This window comes from Podospora bellae-mahoneyi, chromosome 3, assembly GCF_035222275.1.
Source record: "Podospora bellae-mahoneyi strain CBS 112042 chromosome 3, whole genome shotgun sequence".
NCBI lineage: Eukaryota > Fungi > Ascomycota > Sordariomycetes > Sordariales > Podosporaceae > Podospora > Podospora bellae-mahoneyi.
The window spans coordinates 876,757-895,113 of record NC_085882.1 but is presented as its reverse complement, the minus strand read 5'-3'; the positions used below and the strand labels follow the sequence as shown (position 1 = coordinate 895,113).

The 18,357-nt window shown below is 52.1% G+C and overlaps 8 protein-coding genes across 8 annotated transcripts; 5 read left to right on the top strand and 3 right to left on the bottom strand.

Moving 5' to 3' along the window:
- Nucleotides 1-1,341: 1,341 nt before the first annotated feature.
- Nucleotides 1,342-2,070, top strand: QC761_302040 (uncharacterized protein; the record flags this gene model as incomplete). The annotated part of the gene is made up of 1 exon (XM_062877351.1): nucleotides 1,342-2,070. One exon carries the CDS (start codon nucleotides 1,342-1,344, stop codon nucleotides 2,068-2,070), a length of 729 nt encoding a protein of 242 aa, XP_062733168.1.
- Nucleotides 2,071-3,001: 931 nt separating this feature from the next.
- On the top strand, nucleotides 3,002-4,252 carry QC761_302050 (uncharacterized protein; the record flags this gene model as incomplete). Its single annotated transcript, XM_062877352.1, has 1 exon — nucleotides 3,002-4,252. The coding sequence occupies one exon, from the start codon at nucleotides 3,002-3,004 to the stop codon at nucleotides 4,250-4,252; it is 1,251 nt and encodes a 416-aa protein (XP_062733167.1).
- A 1,280-nt stretch (nucleotides 4,253-5,532) lies between these two features.
- On the top strand, nucleotides 5,533-6,606 carry QC761_302080 (uncharacterized protein; the record flags this gene model as incomplete). The annotated part of the gene is made up of 1 exon (XM_062877353.1): nucleotides 5,533-6,606. The coding sequence occupies one exon, from the start codon at nucleotides 5,533-5,535 to the stop codon at nucleotides 6,604-6,606; it is 1,074 nt and encodes a 357-aa protein (XP_062733166.1).
- A 27-nt stretch (nucleotides 6,607-6,633) lies between these two features.
- Nucleotides 6,634-7,685, bottom strand: QC761_302090 (uncharacterized protein). Its single transcript, XM_062877354.1, has 3 exons — nucleotides 7,234-7,685; nucleotides 7,039-7,153; nucleotides 6,634-6,973 (listed from the first exon to the last, which is right to left on the bottom strand). Exons 1-3 carry the CDS (start codon nucleotides 7,445-7,447, stop codon nucleotides 6,772-6,774), a joined length of 531 nt encoding a protein of 176 aa, XP_062733165.1. The 5' UTR covers nucleotides 7,448-7,685; the 3' UTR covers nucleotides 6,634-6,771.
- A 1,359-nt stretch (nucleotides 7,686-9,044) lies between these two features.
- QC761_302100 (uncharacterized protein) lies at nucleotides 9,045-12,981 on the bottom strand (the record flags this gene model as incomplete). The annotated part of the gene is made up of 2 exons (XM_062877355.1): nucleotides 11,982-12,981; nucleotides 9,045-11,922 (listed from the first exon to the last, which is right to left on the bottom strand). Exons 1-2 carry the CDS (start codon nucleotides 12,119-12,121, stop codon nucleotides 9,045-9,047), a joined length of 3,018 nt encoding a protein of 1,005 aa, XP_062733164.1. The 5' UTR covers nucleotides 12,122-12,981.
- Nucleotides 12,982-13,265: 284 nt separating this feature from the next.
- Nucleotides 13,266-14,984, bottom strand: QC761_302120 (uncharacterized protein; the record flags this gene model as incomplete). Its single annotated transcript, XM_062877356.1, has 1 exon — nucleotides 13,266-14,984. The coding sequence occupies one exon, from the start codon at nucleotides 14,982-14,984 to the stop codon at nucleotides 13,266-13,268; it is 1,719 nt and encodes a 572-aa protein (XP_062733163.1).
- A 425-nt stretch (nucleotides 14,985-15,409) lies between these two features.
- Nucleotides 15,410-16,701, top strand: QC761_302130 (uncharacterized protein; the record flags this gene model as incomplete). The annotated part of the gene is made up of 3 exons (XM_062877357.1): nucleotides 15,410-16,129; nucleotides 16,188-16,532; nucleotides 16,600-16,701. The coding sequence occupies exons 1-3, from the start codon at nucleotides 15,506-15,508 to the stop codon at nucleotides 16,699-16,701; spliced, it is 1,071 nt and encodes a 356-aa protein (XP_062733162.1). The 5' UTR covers nucleotides 15,410-15,505.
- A 448-nt stretch (nucleotides 16,702-17,149) lies between these two features.
- QC761_302140 (uncharacterized protein) lies at nucleotides 17,150-18,355 on the top strand (the record flags this gene model as incomplete). The annotated part of the gene is made up of 3 exons (XM_062877358.1): nucleotides 17,150-17,362; nucleotides 17,424-17,827; nucleotides 17,892-18,355. 3 exons carry the CDS (start codon nucleotides 17,150-17,152, stop codon nucleotides 18,127-18,129), a joined length of 855 nt encoding a protein of 284 aa, XP_062733161.1. The 3' UTR covers nucleotides 18,130-18,355.
- Between the last annotated feature and the right edge of the window lie 2 nt (nucleotides 18,356-18,357).

Here is an 18,357-nt window from a genome sequence, read left to right as displayed (position 1 = left end):
TGAGGAGAGAACTGGCTATGTATCATCCCGCGGTTGCGACCCCTGTTCCCGCCCGGGCTCAATCATTACTACAAGACGAACAACAGTGAGGAGATGGAGTTTCGGCTCCTCGGATGATCTCCTCAGTCCTAGCTTATTGGCGTCACGGCCGGCGAGAATCGAACGCAGCTACAAGACAAGCCGCCGCAGCAGCTGGTATGAGGGCAGGCATTATCATCGCTATCACTACCACATAAGCAATCATTAGGAGTTCTGTTTTTGTAGTCTCTTGGGCGAGTGTGGAGATACTTCGTTGAATTTGCAATGTCTCATCGGGGGATGGGTTTTTTGACTTTTGGGGGGCATTGAACTTTTCATTTGTTGATTCATTTGCAGGAAGAGCTTTGTTACGTCTTGATCGGGGTGAATACTTTGCAATACGCTGCTTCTGAATTATCATCATGCGTGTTGAACTCTTGGCTATCCTTAGAATGCTCAATAGATTAGATTTACTTGCAGCAGATGTGATGAGAAGCAATGTGACGTTGTGCCAGTCGAAGATCCACATCTGTTGCACTCTCATTTAGGTCGACAGATGTATTTGAAGCGGTTGAGATAGGGGAGACGCTAGAGTTTTTAGACCTTGATTTGTGCCAGATGCTACGTTGTGGAACGAATTTGTGGCGTTTAGGGCTTGGGTAAAAATCGGAGGCTTCAGCGGCATAGTGCTATAAACCCAACCTAACCGCGGCCCCTAAGGGCACCGCCAGGGGCTGGAGCTTCTTCCATTCCAGGTTGGTTGAACAAAGGTCCCAGTGCATGTGGCCTCAAGCTTACCTACCTAATAGAATTGGCCGAGTCACCAGGCATCTGCTAAATTTCCTGTTGGTCGGACAGGTCCTTGGACTCCACCACCTGCAACGGACAACGATCTGAACACTTCAAATCCGTAAGAAAAGATCGAAACAACTGTGTGATCCGTGTCAGTGGAAATCTCCCCGAGGCAAGTATTCATAACTTGTTCTGTTATACAATATCGGGACCTGACTGAAGAAGACCGCCGCAGGAAGCGCGAGCACCACCGAATTATTCCCCGTTCCCGTACAAGTCTCAGACCGAACACTTTCTTGAGGTAACGTGGAGCGGCCACCAAGACATCGGAATTGGCCCCCTACCAATTGTTATTACCAGAACATGTTTCGGAGGAAGGCTATCGCCGGTCATGGAGGTCGAGTTTCCCGCGGCCGTGTCCGGCAACAACATGACGGCTATTCTCAAGCTCTTCGATCCCCGACACCCCCCGACGTTTCAGGTGGGACAGAGAGGGCTTCTTCGACCCCATGGACCCCATGAACAATTCGTATGGGAAGATTTTGTACGAAAGGACAAACTAAAGCCGTTCCTCGACGAAATTACGGCAGTAGAGAACAAGGCCTGTGGTCCGCATGGTATGAGCTTGGCGACAAAGAACCGCAATCAAACGAGGCATTGAGTAGATACAAAGCAGGCCTGTATCGCACACATTGGAGGAGTTCGACAGCGAGACACGGGCATATGGAAAGCTCAGGGATCTGCAAGGGAAATGCATTTCCAAGCCTTTATGCCCACGTTTTCATCCAGGCGCAAACAGCTGATCCAGCCCTGGCTGGACGACCCGAGTTCAGCATCTTCGGTATTTTAATGGAACCCATCCGAGGCTTCATCCTAGAAAACCTCCCAGATCTTCCTGCCTCCGACGCACCGCCCAAGGAACTCTGGAAGACGATTGTTCAAGATGCTGTCTACCCAGCAAACGAGATCAATAAGCGAGGTGTGGTCGTGCTTGACTGTAGAGCTGGCAACGCCTTGGCAGAGCACGACACGCATCGTGTTGTGATTCACGATTTTGCCCAGTGCCAATTCCGCGACGAGGTAGAGGCCAGGTATGCAGAGCAGAAGGCAGAGGCAAGGAGGGCGACGAAGGGGAAGACAACGGGGGGAAAGCTCATGAGTGGGAACCGAGCGATGGTCTGCCCCCCAACTACGAAGAACACGTCCGCTTCCATGGGAATCAATCTGCCATCGGAATGCCTCTCACAAGCAAGTTGCTGAGAAAGGCTGGTGTCGGTCTAGAGCATAACATCCGCTATCTTTGCCTGGATGAGGAGGTAGATATCTCTTAGTCTTTCCAGACAGATTTGCGATAGTTTTCTTCACCGCCTCCTGTCCGGTACTGTTGGTTAATGAAGTGGCGAAATCAGCTGTACTGTTGCTGACTGGAGTTGGCCTGAAAAAGGTGGCCCTCGCAGACTGTTGGCACAAGATCTTTGCAGGACCAACCGTTCAGTGTGTGAGGTCTGATACGACAAGCTTCACCCCACCTTCTAGCATCTCCAGGCAGAACTTACAGCCAAGCCACCCTGCTTATTATCAGCGGCAGTATAGCAAAGGACTATTTAACGTGCACTCAGAACCGATAAATCTCTGCACTCACACACTCTCGCTACTAACCAGACACTGAAGACTGTATCCATCATGGCTCAATCAAGGGAGTTAGCAGACCCATCAGCGGTGGTCAATCGCTATCGCGCGTTCGATAGATGGCAAGTAGCCGATCTCCCACCTTCCTTTTTGCGAAATTCCTAACGAGAACCATCACAGGACCAAGGCTGGTAGTTCCACCCGCAAGGACGTCTTCCTCCACACGCACCAAATCATCAAAGAAATCCATCCCGACCACCATGTCACCAGAGCGAGACCAGGAGGCGAGATGGACCTGCTAGGCTATGCAGCCGCAGGTCACGCAACCGCCGTTCAGGACAACTACAACCCCCCCGGGACCAATGACGTGCCAGCCCACAACGTCCCCGGCTTCTACCTTGACGCTGTCCGCGCCTACAAAGCCAGCCCCAAGCCCTTTGACCGACCAGGAGGAACCCTGATTGACAAGATCTATTTCGGCCGCTGGCTCTACACCTGGCAAGACTTGACCTTCATCCTCTACAAATGCGTCGTCCAAAACACCGACTGTGGCAACGACGTCATGCATTACCTCCTTGCTCCCAACGACGCAGACAAGGTAGATGAGCTTGGCCACCACCTTGACACCGACAGGCTTCTTCTCGCAGCAGGCGACTGGTCATGCACTCTCCACAACGAGATATACGTCTACGATAACGGCGACTGGATCAAAGACCCCCTTCTGTGGCAGAGCGTGCAAGGTGCCTCTTGGGACGATGTGATTCTAGAGTCGGCCATGAAAGACGCCTTGATGAGAGACGTTATTGGTTTCTTCGACACGAGAGATGTCTACCAAGACCTCGGGCTCATGTGGAAGAGGGGCATCATCCTCCACGGCCTTCCTGGTAACGGAAAGACCGCCTCCATCAAGGCGCTCATCAACTCCCTCGAGGCCAGAGGCAAAGAAGACGGCTCTAAGAGAATTCCAAGCCTGTACGTCAAAGCCTTTGACAGCTCCATGGGCGGAAAGTGGTCCATTCGGTACATTTTCGAGCACGCCAGGAAGATGGCTCCCTGCGTTCTCATCTTTGAGGATTTGGACTCGTTGGTGTTAGATGAGTACAGAAGCTACTTCCTGAACGAGGTTGATGGACTCGAGTCCAACGAGGGCATCCTCATGATTGGAAGTACGAACCATTTGTCCAAGCTCGATCCTGCGATTGCAAAGAGACCTAGCCGCTTCGACAGGAAGTACCACTTCAAGCTGCCCAACGAGGAGACGAGGAAGAGATATGCAGAGTACTGGAGGAAGAAGCTGGAGAGCAAGCCGATCGTGGCAGACAAGTTTGAGGAAGAAATTACCTATCTTGTCGCCCAGTTGACGGACGGATTCAGCTTCGCATACATCAGAGAGCTGTTCGTGTCGTCGCTTCTGGCGCTTGTGCGCGGCTTCAATCCTGACGTTGTGGAGGAGGATCCCAAGGAAGACGATGCTGGTGATGAGAGCTCCTCGACCGCCGGTGACGGCGTAATTGTTGAGAAACCCGCAATCGTGGGAGAGGGCAATGCCGGGGTGGAAAATACCGAGGAGCAGGAGAAGACTGGCGAAAAGACTAAAAAGTCCAAGCCCAAGCGGGTGTTCCCTGTGCTAGATATTCCCGAGTATCTCCAGGACAACCTGCTGCTCAAGATCATCATATCCCAAGCAAAGATCCTTTTTGAGGAGATGGGCCGTGACGATGATGAACAGAAAGAGAAGGAAGGGAACGGTGATCGCGCCATTCGGAGGATCCGAGTGAAGCGTGGTTACCGGCGCCACGGATGCAACTGGTAAGCGGGACCACTGCTGCTAGCCCTCCTGCTGATTCCGCTCCTGATGATTCCGCTCCTGATGACACGGATCTATTGGGGATGTAAGGAGCAATGGTGTTGTGAGCAATCAATCTGAATATACGCATGCTATCAGTCTGTCAAGTTAGAAAATGAGATACCTATATACGAAAGTACAGCGTTCACTGTTTCATGCCCTCTTCCTCTGTGCCCCTGCCCCCCTGGGCACTCGAATCCAATAAAAGCCCAATGCCGCCACAATATTGACCACAATGTACACCCACACAATGCCGAAATCCCCTCCACCTGGTATCATAACTCAGTTCAAACCTAGCCAAAAAATCATCCGTTGTACCCAACGGACAATAGCCACACAGATCCAACGCATCCCTGTTCAACACCTTCCCCCAGCAGCCTTGGCAAACGGCCCCAGAAACTCACCACACGTCATGTTTTGCGGTGGCACCACATGCAACACTTCATAGTCCGCACAGCCAACATCCACCCCCGCGACAGCAGTCGACATGATGCTAGTTTGCTTAGGTGCAGGTGCCTGTGCCTCACTTTTCGAATCTGGCTAGTGGGGTTACTCCGAGGTGGTTGTTTATTTCTGGCTGCAGACTACAGGCTGGTATTACTCTTCTCTTTTACTTCTTTAGATCAAATCCTACGAATACAGCCATCACTTACTGGTGCCTTTGCCCTGCGTGATACGCTGCCCTCACAGGGGTGATGGTAATGGCGAGGAGTATGATTCCCTTAATATGGAGTTTGTTTGATCAAATTTTAGGAAGATTGGCCCAAGCGAACAAGCGGTTCAGTCGTTAGGCGGGCAGATTACTGTTTGGCTCGAGTCGCCATAATCCCTGTGGGGGCGCACCCCTGAATGACCCCTGAGTTTATGCGTAGGTACATTAAACTGTGATGCCTTGACTTTGACACAGCACTGGTATCGCAACACAGCTAGAAATGAAAACCATCGTTCCCGTTCGTATCCTGGCAGAGTCGATGGCATTGAAGAAGTGGATTGGCTGAATCCTCTTTGTGGAGTCATTGACTCCAGTCTATGACGACAGCTAACATTCGTCATGGCATCATCACGGCCGATGCCAACCAACAGAAAGCCACCACAGAATTAACTATACACAAAGGCCAAATGGGTCAACCAGTTAGAAATGGATTATTTCATCGCCCAAGACGAACGCTCCCGTCAAGAACGGAAGGAAGAAGACACCGAAGAAACACAAGAGACCATCACCAACCCCAACAACACCACGCCTCAAGATGTCAAAGACAATGCCCACTCTGGAACTCAATCCTCACAAACGGATTCCCCTTCTCAAAATCAAAACACACCACCCCGATCATGAGCCACAGCTCCCCATTAGTGAGACAAAGTCTCACCCCACCCGTCCATCAGCCTCCGACCTACCAGACTCCCCCCCATCAAACAACACCGGCAGCATCTACTTCATCGGCACCGCCACCACCATCCTCTCCTGGCACGGCGCCCGCATCCTAACCGATCCCAACTTCCTCCACGCCGGTGACCACGTCCACCTCGGCCCAGGCGTCACCTCGGAACGTCTCACCAATCCCGCAGTAGACATCAACGCCCTCCCACCCCTAGATTGCATCCTCCTATCCCACTACCACGAAGACCACTTCGACCGCCTAGTCGAAGACTCCCTCAGCCGCCAATTCCCCATCATCTCCACCCCCCACGCCAAATCCTGCCTCACTTCCCCTTCCAAACCAGAGCCCTTCCAGAATGTCACTGCCCTGGACTTTTTCGACTCCCTGATCATGCCCATCGTTCAGCCCACCTCCACCAACAGCAACGGCAAAACCCCTCAAATCAAAGTAACAGCCATGCCAGGGAAACACGTCCCCCCCGGCCCCCTCGCCGTCGCCAACGACCTCCTAGGCGCTGTCCCACCCACCAACGGCTGGCTTCTAGAACTGGGATACACCACCTCATCCGAAACAGCACAAAACACCCAAGTAGGCTACAGGATCTACATCTCGGGTGACACCCTCCTCATCGACGAGCTGAAGCAGATCCCACAATGGCTTCACGGAGAAAAGATCGACCTGATGCTTGTCCACCTTGGCGGAACTACGATCCCGGGTGCAAAGATGCCGCTCTTGATGGTGACAATGGATGGGGTGCAAGGGGTGAAACTCATGAAGATGATGAATCCCGACATCACCATCCCAATTCACTACGATGACTATGACGTGATGTTGTCGGGGCTGGATGACTTCAAAAAGGAGGTCAACGGTGCAGGGTTGCAGGACAAAGTCGTGTATCTGGATAGGGGGGAGGAGTATCAGTTTCAGGTCAGGGGGCTATAACTGAAAAGAAACCAAAAAAAACTGTTGATGGTCTTAAAGTCAATGTTCGTACTTGCTAGCAATAAAGATGATGGTATCATAATACCCCCTCCCAAACTACAACTAATTCGCACAAGCATTCTGTCTCTCCTTTGGCCATGGCGCTGTTACGTCTATACAGGGAGCTCAAGCCGTCATGGGGGCCTGTCCCTGATAGCCCATCTTGTCCGGCACACCTCCCTGCATCGCGTCCCTGCGCTTCTCCACCTCCTTGTGCGACTGGATCACACCGCAGCAAGGGCAGCAGCAGGCGACAAGACAGTCGGTGCACCCGCTTCCCTCAATTCTATGCTTGGATCGGACCTCTCCACGCTGAAGGCATTCGAGACTGTGTTGCACAGCAAGTCAGTACAGGTGCTATTGGGAGAAAGCCATAAGGAAGAGGTTACTAACATCCATCCCCAGCCGCCACAAAAGTTCAAGCCGCACCAGGCACATCCCCACATGCCACATCCGCTAGGTGAAGGGTTCGAGGGGTTCTCGAGAAGCTCATGAGTCTTGTTCACCACTGTCCACCCATATGGTCAGCCACTAATCGATACACACCAAGCCACGGGTGAAGAGAGTTGAATGAATGGCAAGACTCACGAATACAAGGGCAGCAGCACCCCATCCAGAAGTGCCCACCAGAGCAACATCCACAGAGGCCATCTTGCCACTCTCCTTCCTTGATGATGGTGGGTTGGTGAGACATAATGTGTTCGATATCAGATCCGGTGGGCAACGTTACGTAGAGATGTCGTGTACGGGCTAAGTACGAGAGGTAATTCGGTAGCAACGGCGACGACGGTGTTCTTTGCATCAACCAACAGGATCCGAGACAAGAAAAGAAACTCAATTCCAGTTTTCCTGGGGAAAAAGGGGGGAACTCGGTTCATTTTAAACCATCAGCCCTAGGGGTCGGTCTCTGTCGTTACACAGCAGCAGCTGCTACTGCACCCTTGACTGCGCCATGTGTGAGGATCACACTTTCGGACTGAGAGTTATTAGGTAAGAGGGGACAAAGAGGGACCCCGGCTTGCGGCTGATGAATGGGACCTTCTTGATCATGTATGTCTAACTGTTTTGGAAAATGCGGTGGGAGACAACAGAGAAGGTCGCAACCAAAGGCCTGCTGCCTCTTCGCATTGTTTTCTCATTTCAACATCGAACCACAAAGGTCTGCCAAGAGCTGGGGAAACGGCAGCGGCTGTTGGTTGTCTGGGAAGCTCGGTCTTGTGAAGGGGCGTTGGTGGGCTGGAGCCTTGCGACTCGGACTCGTAGAGGTGTTGGATCATCGCAGGATGGAACTCTGGTCAGGTATCGTGGCAAGCCAGCGACTCCTTGTCTGACTGAACACCTTCATTTTAGGTTTCTCTGTATCCAAGAACTGTCAGCTTACGAGTCAGCTAAGAATTTTCTTCACCTCGATTCTTCATTCTAGGAATGTTTCCTCAACGAGGCTCGCAGCAGCTGATGAGATGGTGGGGCTTGGCTCTGGAACCATTGAGACCACCCACACAAGCCCCCACAATTGACAACAGATCATGCAGGGTCCCGTCGTACCTGATGGTTTGGGACCTCCCAACTGCGACCAAAAACAAACTGCACAGTTATTTCGTCGTAGAAAAAATCAGACTCGAAAGGGATTGAGGTAGGTAGTCAATACCTACTGATCTAAGGCGGTGTCGGGGTCCTTGTTCATTGACTAAACACCCAAGAGCACCTTGCGGGGAAAGCAGATCACTGCATTCCCCCCACAGGTAGGGCTGCTAGCGCACGGCCCAACCGCTGTGCCGGACATAGCCCCCGTTCCCCTCACTGTGCCACTCATCACTTAACGAGGCTCGGATGAATATCAATGACCGCTCCTCCATGAATGACATGATTGAGCCACCAGCCTACCGCTGATGACCTCCGAAACGGATCTATATCTCTCAGTCGGCCGAACCACGGTTCCTCGAGAGATATACCTGGAAATATCTTCTTGGCGTAACCAAGAAATAAAGCTCTCGATACGAAGGCCGCCCTCAGCCGCACCCCGGAGAGGTAACACAAAGTTCTGACCTCTTGTCAATCTGAAACCATGCTTTGTTGATTGCAATGTGCCATAATCTATCTGCTCATTACCACCATTACTTTTATTGACCTCGAAATATAACCACATGCGTTTCTGGGAGCCCCCGATGTAGTCATGAAGTGAGGCCCTACACAATTACGAAGCCCCAGAACAGATATGCCCATGTATGGTTCAAGATCTCGTCACGACTGGTCACTGCAGGTGCATGTCAGGTCTGATACAGTGTATACGTTCGGATTGCTGCAATGTCTACCTCCATTGTCCCCTCACTACACACAAATTTACATCCATGCAGATCTTCTTTACAATACCTATCCCCATCCCATCTTCACTATGCCAATTAGTGATCAGCCTGCGATTTACCCAGATTCCCAACAAGGCAGGTCAACAACGCCAAACCCCCACCACCACCAGGTTGTGAGCTCATCTCATTCTTTATAACAAACCCGTCCTCCACGGTGCACTCTCTTTCCTCAACATAGCTCTTTCCCTGCCCACACTCCTTCATCATGACATGGTCGTTCTGATCGACAGGGTTCTCCTTCTCAGTAGACACCTCCTCCTCAATCTGCTTCTCCACAATGCACTCCTTCTCCTGAACAATATCCTTCCTCTGAACATACTTTTCCTCCAATACCTCGTTCTCGGGAGAAAACTCCCTCTTTTCACTATCGCCATCCGCATCGCGACACATCAGCCAGTCATATGCCTCTTGATTGATCTTCCGAGTGGTGGATCTGCGGTAAAACTCCTCGTTTCTCTTGTGCTGAGCGGCCAAAGCCTCGGTAGCCTTGCGGTGCAACAAAGCCGACTGATCGATCTCGTCCAGGTCGTCATACGCCATCGTGGGCCAGTCGTCAGACAACGGGGTAGACCAATCCTCATTGTCAGCGATTTCGGCATGCAGCCAAACAACCTGTCCATTCCCGCTGCAAAGATCGTTCCCATCCCCATTCTCACTGGTAGCGGATGGTGAGCGGTCCATGCAGGCAGCGTACATCCGGCGAAGATGCTCACTTCGGTGCTTGAAATGCTCGGAATACGGCATGTCTCCAGACATCAGGATTATCTCCCCTAAACGCGCTCTGGTTAGAGCCACGCACAACCTATTAGGGTCGTCAAGAAAATCAGTAGATCTCTCCTTCGAGAGATCCAAAAACACAAAGTCAGCCTCGTGGCCTTGCGAGACATCGACTGTACGAGCTTCCACCCGCTTCTGGGCCCATTGAGGGAGTGTCCTGAGCTCCTTCTTATACCGCTGGAAGGCAGCTCTGTATGGCGATATTATGAGGACGGTGCCGGGCTCCATCTTGTCCGGCTTGCGAAAATGTTGATCAGCCAGCAACTCCTTGACACGAGTCATCACCCAAGCCGCGTGACTGGGATTCCAGCATGATGTTCCCTCCGTCTTTTCTCCGACAGATCCTTTCAGATGAACAATGAGTCTCGGTACTCCGCACGGCTTATTGCCAATGAGCCGGCTCAGATAGTTGCGGACATGAACGAGCGGGCGGTTTTCCGTTTTTGTTGTTCCCGAGACCATGCGTCCGTTGTACCAAAGACCGGATGCCAACCGATGAAGGCTGCCATAGGCACGGTGATTGATCAAGAGTTCATGACGAATCACCCCGGCCCTGGCCGCTCGTTCCATCATCGAAATTTGCATTTGTCGCGCGTAGGGATTCTGAGAACCGGAGCCCGCAGAACCGACGTAAGGTACAGTTTGCCGATGATCGCCGCAAAATATCCAGGCGACCGGGTTGAAGTTTGCAATTGCCACCAAGTTGCACAGCTCTCGGGCATGAGGCGACTCATCAAAGAACACCAAGTCGGGCTTGAACATGCCCTTAAAATGATTAGACGCAGCCACAGGGGTTGTCGCAATAAAGTCGGCGTCGGCTAGGGTGTCTCGGTACAGATCGTATACTAGATTGCGAAAACGGAGGGGGACCACGAGGCATTCCTCCTCACCGAACAACTCTTCTTCCATGTACTTCTTGATCGGCTCATACTCCGTATCCTTGTGTGCTTCATAACGCTCCCAAGCCGCTTCGTCGAGACACGGGGCTCTGCAACTGGTCTCGGGGTTTTGCCCAGTAGTCATCTCTTTGACAGTCGCAAGGAATTGGTTGGTGAAGTCGGCATTGGCAATTCCGCCCGCCGCGGCGTCCTCCGCTTGGTTCAGCTTAGAGCTCCGGTGCACCTCAAAACCCCAACCCTTCATCCGAATGATCGACTTCTTCATGCCCAGATCTTGGTACAGGCGGACCATTCGGTTCGCAACATCGTCGACAGGACTGTTCATATCGACGATGAACAAAACCTTTGCCGACTCATTCGGACGCTTCCCAAATCGTACCATGGGCTCAGATTGAGCCATGGCGATAGTGAACAGATTGAAGTGCGTCTTACCCGCACCAGGCCCCCCTGGGAGAACACAAATACCGCATGGTAGATGGTCAAAGCCATGGAGATAAGCCTCCTTCTGCTGTTGGTTTAGCATCTGAAACCTCTTGCCGAGGGGCGTCTCAAACCACCCAGGCCGGTCAAGAGCCTTTTTCATGTGTGGCAGTTTGTCGTGAAGGTTGACACGGAAAGCAGGGTTTGTCAAGGTGACAAAGTAGTTGAATGCGTCCAGTTGTCGATCCGTAGCGTTCTGGTAACGACCGTGGAGAGACTCTAACGCTCCAATTTCAGAATCTTTGGTTGATTCCGAGGCGAAGAGATGGAAATTGACCTTGACGACGTTGGTTGGGTTCAGCTGAGAGGCCAGATCAATTTGGTCTGCGACAATCTTGTGATCATGACAATCGCGACGCAAACCAGAAGAGTTCCTAACCGAGGAGGCGATGGGTGAAATGGTTGATGATGAGGAGGCTGCTGGGGAGAGACGCTTGGGACTAGTGGCCGCCGAACTGGAAGATGACCCAGTAGAGTCGATAATGGGTTTGTCCAAGACCTCATGATGCTGTGCAGTCGGAACGGTTATTTTGTATGCGGGAAGCTTTGCCAGCGGCGAGCTGCTCGATCCCAGAATGGCAACTGGATTCTCAATGCGAGCGACATCCCAGTATCTGCTGAAAGTACCATCCGAAAAGGCGATTCTCACTTTGCCACCTCCACCTTGGGACGGCATCTTGCTTTCGCCGTTGGAGCCTGGCTGAACGAGAAGGAGGTATTCGCTGCGCTTTATGGTTTGCCGAATACGAGTAATGAGCCTGTTAAAAGGCCAAGTTAGTACTTGATAGAGCAGGGGACTTGAATGAAGACAACATACCAAGCATCGAACTTGAGGTCCTGCCCATTGATCTCATCAATCAACCGCGCATCTTGAAGGAACTCATGCTCTGTTCCAGCCTTGTGGATGCGGGCAAATTCCGCGACAGAGCTGAAACTGTAAATGGGAGAAGACTCCATGATGGTCAACTGATGCTGTATAGGTGTTATGTAAGTGACTCAGGTCGCGTGCTTGGAATTTGCGAAACAGGAAGCCTCCTGAGAGTCCGACAAGAGTGGAAGGGAAGCCGGCGGGGTGGTGGGGGAGAATGTCGTGGTTGTGCCTTCCAAAATGGATGACCGGGGTTGCGGTGGGTGAGATATGCGAAGCCCATTGAAACCCAAGAGACTGAATTGCAAAAAGAGGCGATTGGAAAGAAGCAATCGATGCGGTGAAAAAACAACAAGAGACTGGCTCCTTTGGTGCTTGGGACAAAAGAAGAGAGAGGAGGAAGAAGGGAAGAAATTCCCACGCAGCCTGCCTTCATGGCAGAGAAGAAAACAAGACTGCTCCGCCAGAGGTTGTGGGGCAAGTCTGTCAGTCTATTCACTTCCTCATTCACCCGCCATCACAATAGGTGATCTCCTATTGTGCTCTTGCTCTTGATGTGCTCATTGACCATTTTAGTGGACGACTGGGACAACTGTGCTCCGGAAGTGAACGAGGGTGCTCCGCATGTGGGTGAACGTGCCTCGTGAGTGGGTGAATGAGGTCGGCGCAAGTGGGTGGATGTAATCGGCGTGAGGGCAGGTTGCTCAACGCGGCTGGGAGCAAGTCGATCAGTCGTGCTCCGCGGCAGAGAAAATTTCTCAGTGGTTGGAAGCCAACCAAATTGCTCATCTTGATCAAAAGTTCAGACAAGATGTCAATGCCCGAGGTTTGGCAGAGCAACGGGGTATTCAGGTGGAATCATGATGCTTTGTTGGGAGGAAGACAGAAGTAGATGGAAAGAAGCAGGTGGAAAGTGCCAGTATATTTAGGTGAAGTCGGTTCTGTACAAGTTGATTTTGGCAACCGCAGCAGACAAGGAAGGTGCCAGTTCATCAGTCTGGGTGCTACAAAGGTTGAAATGCCAAAAGAAAAAAAAACCAAGGGTATATTGCTAAATATCGAAAACACACTAACTATTGCTATCTTGCTGGGTGATTCCAGCAGACTCCTCTGTCTCGGCCACTTCCATTATCCTAGCCAACTTCCAAATAATCCATCTGTGTTTAAACTTTGAACTTTGAACCCCCATTATCATGAGCTCTTGCCTGTCATCATGTGCCATCACGATCATCATCAATCCACCAATGCCGGCTGTTCGGACCTCCCTGCTTGACCCCCCTTCTCACGTCGATAGTAGTGGATATGCTGCTCGTCATGCTGATTGCCTCGGCGACGCTTGCGAAGGATGGCCGCAACAAACGCCCCGATCACACTGAGTAGCGTCAATACCAGAGAATACAACCCAATCAAGAAGCCAAGGATCTCCGAAGTCTCGCGAAGAGGCGGCCGAGCAAAATCCAACGGCATGTTGTTGTTGGGGCCTTGCCTGTTGATGGTCAGCTCGGCACAGACGATCGTGACCAACAACAGCACAGCTAGCAAAACGGCCCAGGGGATATTCCACAGGGTGAACTGAATTGGCGAGGTTGTTCTGCTTTGGTATCGATGTCTGATTGTTCGGGACTGAGTCTGGTGAATGCAGGAAAGGATCTCCTGCGTGTGTCGACCACGAGCTTTGCAAGAGTAGCCTGGTGAGCCCCGGACATCATAGACGTACTCCCCTTGACCTGATTCGACTGACTTCTTGCCCTTCCTCTTCCTCTCCTTCTGGCGTAGACCAAGTGCAGCGGGGCCAAAAAAGCTGACAAACAAGATAAACAGGGCAACGGCCGTGGTGATGACAGCGACGATGCAAACTCCGACTGTCCAGACCCGAAGAAAAGTGGCAAACCCTGCATCTGCGAAAGGCTTCTTCGGCGCCAGGACAAAGTAAACGGTTGGAACATTGTCACAGGCGCCACCTTGCTTGTTGCCATTGCGTAGAAGTGGCCAGTTTAGTGCCGCCGTCCCAAACATGTACATCGACCAGATCAAGAGCCCGATGGCAGCCGTCAGCTGGTCTTTGTAACTGGTTGTCAGCAAGAAATGCCGGAAGGCATTCTTGGGTCGTCGTGCTCGGCGCTTGATGACGAGTTCTTCAGACGCAATGAGGGCAACCTCATGCTCAGCGGCTCGGGCTTCGGCCACGGAGTGGTTGGAATGGACCAATGCCGCAACGTAGAGATCCCGGAGCTTGTCAATATCGGCGCGGGTGGGAGCGGCTGCAATTTCCTCGATCAGCTCAGTGTTGTAGACTGTTGTCACGGCCCCTCCGTCGGTGTTGTTCCCCAGCTGAGAGCCGTCCTCGGCCGGGACCTCGATCTGCTCATGCCAGTGGGAGACGTAGTGCTGTACCGCATGAACAAGGGCTTCTTGTGCAGCGTCATGATCTGCGTCTGCTTCCTCCGCCGCCGCATGTAGAGCAAATGCTTTCAAAACATCGGAATAGGCTCGTGCTCGTGCCACATCCAGCTCTGTCACTGCTGACTGTCGACAACGCTGAAGACGCTCTCGATATTCTGTGTCGGTCTTGGCTCCCCGCCTCCCATCAACCACCAATGCCTGTCGGAAGAGAACAGTGAAGACGAAGTAGACTGGATACCAGAGCACGAGCTGGATCAAGATGGCGTAATCAATGATAATCAAATTGTAGTCCACAACGTTGAGGAACATGGACAGAAAGAGGGACAGGGCCAGAATACCCCACGCGCCGTGCCAGAAACGGAATTGCTTGTCAACGCCAAACAGGACGGCAACAATGGCAGCGATATAAAGCAGGTAGAATCCAACACGAATTCCCGTGCCGATGAGCATCTGATCACCAAAGATATGACATGGTTGAAAAGAGGTCACCGCACTCAGCTCGTCGGTCCCCACGAAGCCGGTGCTGGTGATGCCCACGAAGTAGCCCATTGAGTGCAAGTGAGTGGTGATGTTGCTGTGGTGCCAGGATGTGTTGATGATAAAGGATGGAGTTTGACTTCCAGGGAAACCCACAGGGAATGGACGAGGGGTTATTGAGAGGGGACATGCTCGATCTCATGGAGGCTGCTGACTGGCCTGATAGTCATTCACCAACTGGGGGAGGGGGTCGACACACGCATGTGCGACATCTGCAGCCCAATACAACCACGGCTCCGAGATGGGTGAGGTGGGCTTGCTGTGACGAAGCTGAAGGGCAGACGGCCCCTGGCCCGTGATGGCGGTGCAAGCGGCAGGCGTGAGAGCCATGATTGGGCAGTCCAGGTTGTAGATGCAGCCCCGCGAGGTTCGGCCAATTGAAGACTTGGCACTCCCTCTCGCCCGATCGGCATTGGGCAGTGTGCCCAACCTCATCCCTTCTGCAGCCACGAACAACACCACACCGCCTTGGACAACTCAGACCCACGACGACTCCAATCAGGAGCTGCCCCTCGTTGGCGGGCTGCAGTCGCATGCAGCGGGGTTCAATATTCGGGGCTTCAACTACTAGCCCATCAGATGACGCCACGGACTTTTTGACCAAAAGAAAACCTGATGGTTCCTGCCAGGGTCACATCTTGGTTCCCAAAGAACTCTTAGCTCCCATGCTTTATGATGTCGGCGTCTTGTTCCTGAGCAAGCGTGACTCGGATAAGAATGAGGCTCGCTGCCTCTCCTCTCTTGGCAGTGCTTTCGAAATCTGTACCTCCAACATCATTTTGAAAATGTCGACAAAAAGTGTCCTTCTTGCAGGCCTCCAGCTCTTGGTGGTGGTCTGCTCTGCGCAAAAGAACGAGTTCTTCTGGTGGAACACACCGAGGGCAGCTGGCTTGGAAGGACCGTCCCTCGATCGTCGTCAGACAACTCCTCCTGGCTATCATCCCGAGTTTGGCTCATGCGGTAGCGGTACAACTTGCGAAAATGCCTGCGGTGCAAACTGGCTGTCGTGCAGGGCGTCGACGGAGCTGTCGTTGTTCTGCTACAACCAAGTGGATCTAGGTCAAAGCTGTTGTGAGAATGGCTCAGGGCGTGCCTGTGACCGTGGATACTATTGCGCATGGAAAGAACTCGGCGGAAGAGTATGGTGCTGTGAAGATGTGAGCTAGCCACTGTTTGTTGGAGATTGCCGAAAGATTGTCTGACACCTGTTACCAGGGCCAAAGTCTGGAAGAATGCGGTGTGGGCGGAGGGACCACGTCTGCACCCCCTTCATCATCCACGGCAACCACCTCGGCGGGCCCAAGCGGCTCAACAGACACCACAACCACACCAACGGACACAGAGAGCGACTTTCCTACCGCAACAGACAGTCAGTGTGTCCCCTCCACCGTCACCTCATGGGGAACAACCACCGTGGTCTCAACCTTTGAAGTGACCGTCACTGTTGGGACTGGCGAGTGCAACACGGCATCAACTGTGACTTCCCCCCCAGACAGCTCATCCTGGACCGACACCACGATAACGAAGCCACCAACATCCCAAACAACTCACAGACCTACGGTATGTATACGTATTAATGCCCTGGTTTGATGCCTTGCCATTCATTCGCTGACTGCTTGGGACTTAGAACTCAACGACGATGTCGCCTATCGTCACCGCAGGCAGCAGTGATTTGAGAGTCAATCTTAACTCATTGGCACTTTTTGTGCTCGGAGTGATGCTGTACTAAAGTTGAATATGAAAGCTACCTATGTGGGTGCGTGAATATAATTGCAAATGTGTGAAATGACGACATGACGGTTGGCTGGCAGCTGAGATTTAGGGTCAGATTGGATCTTTAGTTGATACCCGGGGTTGATGGTTAGCTAATACATAATTTTTCTTTACTCTCCTTTCCTTTCTGCCGCTTATACTTGCTCTGCTTGGCCTGACGGGTGTTGGGCTATCTGTTCCCTGCGATCTCAAACCCGAACGGCCCCTCTGCATCACGGACATTTCGTACGACCAGTTTGATCATCCCGCATTTTGAATCGGCTAAGAGACGGGAGAGCTTTTGAATGCCCACCATGGATGGATTGCACCTTTCCGCAGTATGTATAAGATGTTCACGCAACTGCGCATCGATGCCAACACACTTTCTCGGTCCACCAGGTCATTGAATCCTTGATTAGTTCAACATGCACAAACACGGAATTCCTCTTATCTGCGCTTCGCTGGTTACCTCCGTTTCTGCCCAGAGCTGCCGTCTTCAGTTTGATGGCCGCGTTCCGCCAAGCTTCGGTGTCGCTGGTTTCGACACTCCAAATAACTTTTTCAGCGAGACCAATGTGCTCGGAGCTGGGCTCAGCTTCAGCCAGCTCATCCAGCTGCCCGCCATCTCTGCTTCTCTGGTGCGTTCATCCATCCCGAATCTGCTCCTTATGCGTGCGAAAGATACCAACCAGGAAGCAGTTCGACATTGAGACCATTCCCATAGAAGTGACCATCAGCGACGCGTCCATCTTCAACGGCCAGACTGGTTTCCGTCGCGCTGAGCTCCTTCCTGCCAGCAACTCTGGCATCGACGACAGCACCACAAGCATCAAGACCCTCCATTTCAGCATAGGCAAGGACGCACAACGCCCGCTGAATCTGTCTCACGAATATCAGCTGGTGTTTCTTGAAAGCAACGACTTTAGCACCAATCAGTTCGTCTTGAAAACGGGCAGCATTCTGGGCGGTGACACAGCTGTCGACCCTGATACCCTACAGTTATTTGGAAATGTCAACCAAACCCCATCAAAACTTCTCTTCAGCGTCCCATTTCTGGACGGCGTTTTCCACAACTTTGCTGTTACACTAGACTTTGACGCCCTGTGGGTCTCGCTCTCCTATCTAGTCACAAGCCTTTGAGCTTATAACTGACGGACAGAACGACAGCACTACCCAGGTCTTTTTTTCAGCCGGCGGGGATCCCCTCGAGGCCGTGACCCAGGTCATCTCCAACGATGTCAGCGGGCAAGGACAGTTCCACTTTGGCTTGCTCAAAAAGCCGACTGATGCGGTTGGCGATATTACAAGAAACGGGTTTCAAGAAGACGGTATCGACGAGGGCATCATCTTTGGCGGCATCTTCCAAGAGGACAGCTCGGCGGGTTGCATCAGCTTGCGGCCGTGATCACCACTCCCTTCTCCGCGGAGTTTTTCAGCCATTTTCAAAACGTCATTCATAACCCCCAAGTGCCTTTCTAGACAATTTTCACACTCCTTTTAGGGGCCCCAAGAGATATTCAACAGTTGGTTATTTCATTTTGGCTTTTCAGAACACATTAGTTGCTCCGATAGCGCCGTTTTCGTTATCCAGTATGGTTGGGGTATCTCTAAATCAAAATTGTCGCTAATTATG